Source organism: Oryza sativa, chromosome 11, assembly GCF_034140825.1.
Source record: "Oryza sativa Japonica Group chromosome 11, ASM3414082v1".
Taxonomy (NCBI): Eukaryota; Viridiplantae; Streptophyta; class Magnoliopsida; order Poales; family Poaceae; genus Oryza; species Oryza sativa.
In genome coordinates this window covers 20,817,600-20,822,873 of record NC_089045.1, presented here as the reverse complement: position 1 = coordinate 20,822,873, position 5,274 = coordinate 20,817,600, and the positions used below count along the sequence as shown (strand labels likewise).

The 5,274-nt window shown below is 44.0% G+C and overlaps 1 protein-coding gene across 1 annotated transcript; it reads right to left on the bottom strand.

Moving 5' to 3' along the window:
* Positions 1–1,759: 1,759 nt before the first annotated feature.
* On the bottom strand, positions 1,760–4,718 carry LOC9271774 (momilactone A synthase-like). The gene is made up of 3 exons (XM_015760426.3): positions 4,514–4,718; positions 4,146–4,220; positions 1,760–2,794 (listed from the first exon to the last, which is right to left on the bottom strand). The coding sequence occupies exons 1-3, from the start codon at positions 4,546–4,548 to the stop codon at positions 1,990–1,992; spliced, it is 915 nt and encodes a 304-aa protein (XP_015615912.1). The 5' UTR covers positions 4,549–4,718; the 3' UTR covers positions 1,760–1,989.
* Between the last annotated feature and the right edge of the window lie 556 nt (positions 4,719–5,274).

Here is a 5,274-nt window from a genome sequence, read left to right as displayed (position 1 = left end):
CCAAGTGTCAAAATGTATGTGGTTTTCTGCAACTTGGACTATAAAACGTGTAGTTTTGTAAAATTTACTCTTTTGTTCTAAACTGGATGGATGTCCCATTTAATTGACCGTTAATTTGGCAGCCTCGCCTGGGGCAATACGTTTTGATTGGTTGTTAAGTTTTACGTGTGTATAGGTAGGTGGTACATGCTCATAATAATAAAGAAGAGGGAGACTATAGAATGGTATACCGTTGCAATGTAACAGTTATTGTGTGCACTGATGTTAGCATGACGTCAACATGATATTGTAGATACCGGTGGATATGGTATCTTCGGTACCAAACACGATATCAAAACTTGAAAAAAATAACAAACCATCAATTTAACTAGCAAAATTGATTATTGTGTCAATCATACAAAAAAAACAAATGTACTGTACCAGTAAGACAACAGAGGCTTACCATCAGTCTCAATTCCACCTCCATATTGCATATCTCCAGGCCCATCCTGATCAAATGCTTCTATAAAACGAAAGCACAGCTAGTTCTTTCATGTACTTGTACAAATAGTCAATTTTGAATCTATAAGTAACACATACTCTAGGATTCAGACTATCTGTAACTAAACAAATATCTACACAAGGATTGCTTCTGAATTTTATTTATTAGTTCTTGCATTTATTAGAATCATTGATTGTCAACTATAGAGCTTAAAAACAGCCAACTATCAATTAGAGAAAATGAGATTTCAAAACTAGCCATCTAAACTTAGTTTTATATAGAAGTAAACTAGCCACATGCTCATCATCTGACATCATGTGGTAATTGAGCAGTAAACTAGCCATAAGTTAGTTAAGTTTTGATGGCTCAGTTCCAGGACTAAAGATATATCTTTAGTACGGTTAGTGTTACTAACCAGGACTAAAATTTTTTTCTTTTTATTTATTGTTTTTTTGCTGCTTGCATCTATTGATTTCAAGCCAAAATCACCAGTGTCGTCACCCCAAAATCATCCACAATCCATAAATTATTCAAAAATCACAAGCCCATCTACAAAACATCCACAATCCACAAATCCATTCACAATCCACAAATCATCCTCAAATCTAAAAAAATCTACAACAAAATCTAAAAACAAATTAGTCTAAGCCAGCAGATGGGGGAGAGGAGGAGGGCCTGCCTAGCCGCGCAGCTTCCACCGGGCCGCCCGTCGCCTCGTGCGCTTGCCGCCTCCCCTCCCGCCGGATCCGGCGGAGGGGATGGCACCGCTGTCCGCCGCCCGCCGCGGAGATGGGAGAGGGAGGAGGGGATCGGAGGACAGGGCAGGGGGAAGAGGAGTGGAGGTGGAGGAGGAGAAGAAGGCGAGAAGAGGGGAGGAGGAGAAGGGGATAAGGCGTGCGGACAGCTACCGATGCCAAGATAAGGAAGAGAGAGAGAGAGCGACGTGGGAGAAAGATATTTAAGTACCGGTTGGTGATACCAACCGGGATTAAAGACACGATTTTTAGTCCCGGTTGATAACTCCAACCAGACTAAAGTTCGTTGGGGGCTTAACAACGGTTGAAACGACTAAAGATCAAAAAGTAGTGCTGGGTTTTTAACTGGGACTTAAAAATATTCTTTAGTCCCTGTTCCTATTTAAATCGGGACTAATATCATTTTTGTCATTCAGACAAAGATTAGTTCTCCAGTAGTGGATGATCCTGCAGTGCCGTCTTGCTGCCCGAATGAAATACGATGAGCAAATATGGAACGGAGAGAGTATTATACAATGATAACTAGATAAGTTAGGCCGGCTTAAATTTTCCCATGCACGTACTCAACTTTTAAGTTTTAACCAAATTTCAGACATCCAGAATTTCACCCACACACTAACCAGATAAGAAAAAACCACCTAAAAATCCACAATCCTTTTTCTCTCTACTCGAATCCACTTCCTTTCCAGGATAGAGGATTCACATAACCCCCATCTCTACACCAAACGGATCTTCCGTGGCCGTCCGATCAGCTCAATCGTGCGGCTGGGGAATCGGCAGGTGCTTGTAGCTGGTGAAGCCGCCGTCCACCACCAGGTTGTGCCCGGACACGTACTTGGCGTCGTCGGAGGCGAGGTACGCCGCCGCCCTCGCCACGTCCTCCGCCTCGCACGCCGCGCCCCTCAGCTCGCCGAGCCCCCTCACCACCGCTGCCACCCGCGCCTCGTCGGCGCCGCCGAGCATCTGCGCGAACTGCGCCACCACCATCGGCGTCGCCACGGCGAACGGCGAGACGCAGTTGACGCGGACGCCGTGGCGCGACAGCTCGGCGGCGGCGGCCCTGACGGCGCCCGCCACGGCGAACTTGGACACCGAGTACGGGTACGTGCCGAGCCCGCCCATGACGCCGCTGACGCTCGCCGTGCACAGGATGGACCCCGACCCGCGCGGGCGCATCACGCGCGCCGCGTGCTTGATCCCGGCGAGCGTCCCGCGCAGGTTCACGGCTATGACGGCGTCGAGCGCGGCCAGGTCCAGCGACGCCACCTCCGTGGCGCCGGCGAGCGGGCCCGCCACGCCGGCGTTGTTGAACATCACGTCGAGGCGCCCGTGGCTCGCCACGGCGCCGTCCACGGCGGCGGCCACGCTGCCCTCGTCGGCGACGTCGCAGCGCACGAAGTGGGCGCGCGGGCCGAGCTCGGCGGCAGCCTCGGCGCCCAGGTCGGAGTTCACGTCGGCGATGAAGACGGCGGCGGCGCCCTCGCGGATGAACTCGCGGGCCGTCGCCTTCCCGAGCCCGCTTGCTCCCCCGGTTATTATTGCAATTTTCCCCTCGAGCCTGCGCGAAATTCGGTTTCCAACTGTCAGAATTGGCCTCCAATGAAATTCGCAAGATTTATGGGGGTTTGACTGAAAAGTGTTCGACACTGTACTCCCTAGCTACAGGATGGTTAAAGTCAAACAGCGTAATATTTGCATTACCAAATTAGTTTTATTAAATTAATAATTAAATATATTTTTATAATAAATTCATCTTGGATAAAAATATTTCTATTTTTTTTATAAACTTGATTAAATTTGAAGTAGTTTAATTTTGATCAAATCAAAACATCTTATAATCTAAAATGGAGGGAGTAAGGGGAAAAATTGCAAAATAGAGGAGGGAAAAGCCAGATATTCTTAAAGTTAAAATGGAGTTAAAATTGTGTGCAGGTAAACATGCAGCTAGGCCAATAAAATACAAGTAAATCACTAAATTTGCAACAGAAAAATAAACAGTGCCCTGACACTGAAATTTTAGAGATTGTATAACAGAATGAGAAACAAAAGATGAAATATTCAGCTAAGATAGTGAAGAAAAGAAAAATAAAAAGTAGAAAAAAAATTACATAGGACGAAGCCATGGATCTGTCATCCTATCAAGCAACAAACATGTCGACCAAAAAAAAAATCTTAGATGCCTGACAGAAGAATAAAATGCATACTATAATTGCTTATAGATCGTGAATCCCGGGTTCATGCATAACTTAGGCCGAGTTTAGTTCTAAACTTTTTCTTTAAACTTTTAACTTTTTCATCACAACAAAACTTTTCTACACACATAAACTTCTAACTTTTACATTACATCGTTTCAATTTCAATTTTGGTGTAAACTAAACATACCCTTAATAGGAAAAAATAAGATTACAGTAAAAAAAAAGGAAAAAATAAGATTTATTTTTTTAAAAAAAAACAGGATTCCAGCTGCTATTGGCAAAGGCTGTGACAGGTGACAGCACTGTGGCTGGCTTGCTCTTTGGGAACAGCAGTGCACACTGTGCAACAGTGCAAGTACTAGTACTGTTCTTGGAAGCTGCCGAGCTTCCAACTCATGGCCCCCACACACAAATGACATTATCTATCTATATCTGCCTGTCTGTTAATCACATGACCAGCTAATGACAGCATCATGACCAGCAGCATTTAAATTAGCAGGTGGAAAATGGATCAATGAAATCGATCTGAATCTGACACCCTGGAGAGATCTCTTGGTCGCAGGATAATTACAAAAAGTTTCTGCATGGTCTTCTCTTCTCTTTACACATGTGCTAGAGCTAAGCTAAGCTAATTAAGCTAAGCTGCTACCAAGATGGGCCCCTTAACTGAAGAACAGTGGTGCAGTAAGAGGGTTAGTGTCATCTCTTAATTACCTTCCCTTGGTCGGCGCCGCCGCCGCCGCCGACAGCCACCGCTCGCCGCCGGCAGCTCCGGTGGCCGCCCTCCTCCTGGCATCCAAACACAAGTGAGAAAAAGCGAGTCAAATGCTCCTCACAAGTAATTAAGTTAGGTACTCCTAGGTAGCTTAATTACTTCAGCAAGTGAGAAATTAAGCTAGCCAAAAGAAAGAAAGACAATGCCACACCGCAAAGATGATAAAAGAAGCTAGCTAGAGGACGATGAACTGATCACTGAAATGCATGACAGCAAGTCAACAAATTAAGACGAAACTTGCACACCCAACAACATCTGAACATAATATAGGGCTAAGACATATAATTAAGCACATGATTAACCGTACCTAGCTTCGGCGCCGACGAGCCGGAGCATCATCATCTCGACACACACTTCTCTTCTTTCTCGCAGGTTCTTGTGAAATGTGTGTATGTTTGAGAGAGAGAGGGGAGAGAGAGAGGAGAGAGAGAGAGAGAGAGAGAGAGAGAGAGAGAGATGAGGTGGTGTGGCTACAAAAGTCAGTCGTTCGTGTGAGTGTTTGTGTGAAGGCCGGAGATGGTGGTCAGTGTGGGGGCTGCTTAAATAAAAACGAGGGCCTCTCATCTCTCAACCCTGTTCAACCAACTACCTTTATTTAATATACTAGGAGTATAGTAAGCCAATTTGCTGATGATGTATGTAAGTTCCTATGCTACATGCTCAAGTTCATTAAGGATCATAGTATATGAAAAAAAAATCCATACTATATGTATATAAATATCCTTTAACCCCCCCTCCATTTACGAAAATGGCTTTTCGGGGTCCTCTTCATAGTTTGACTAGTATTTTCTCTATATTTTAATGTATCACGTCATTGACTTTTTGGCAAACGTTTGATTATTTATATGTAATTATCATTTATTTTATTGTGACTTGATTTATCATTAAATATTTTTTAAGCATGACATGAATATTTGTATATTTGTACAAAATTTTTGAATAAGAAAAATGGTCAAACGTTAGTAAAAACTAAACGGCGTCATACATACATTGTATTAATACAGGGGGAGTAATATTTGATTTACTAGCTGAATTGTCACATAATCAAATTAAGGTCAAATTGGGGAT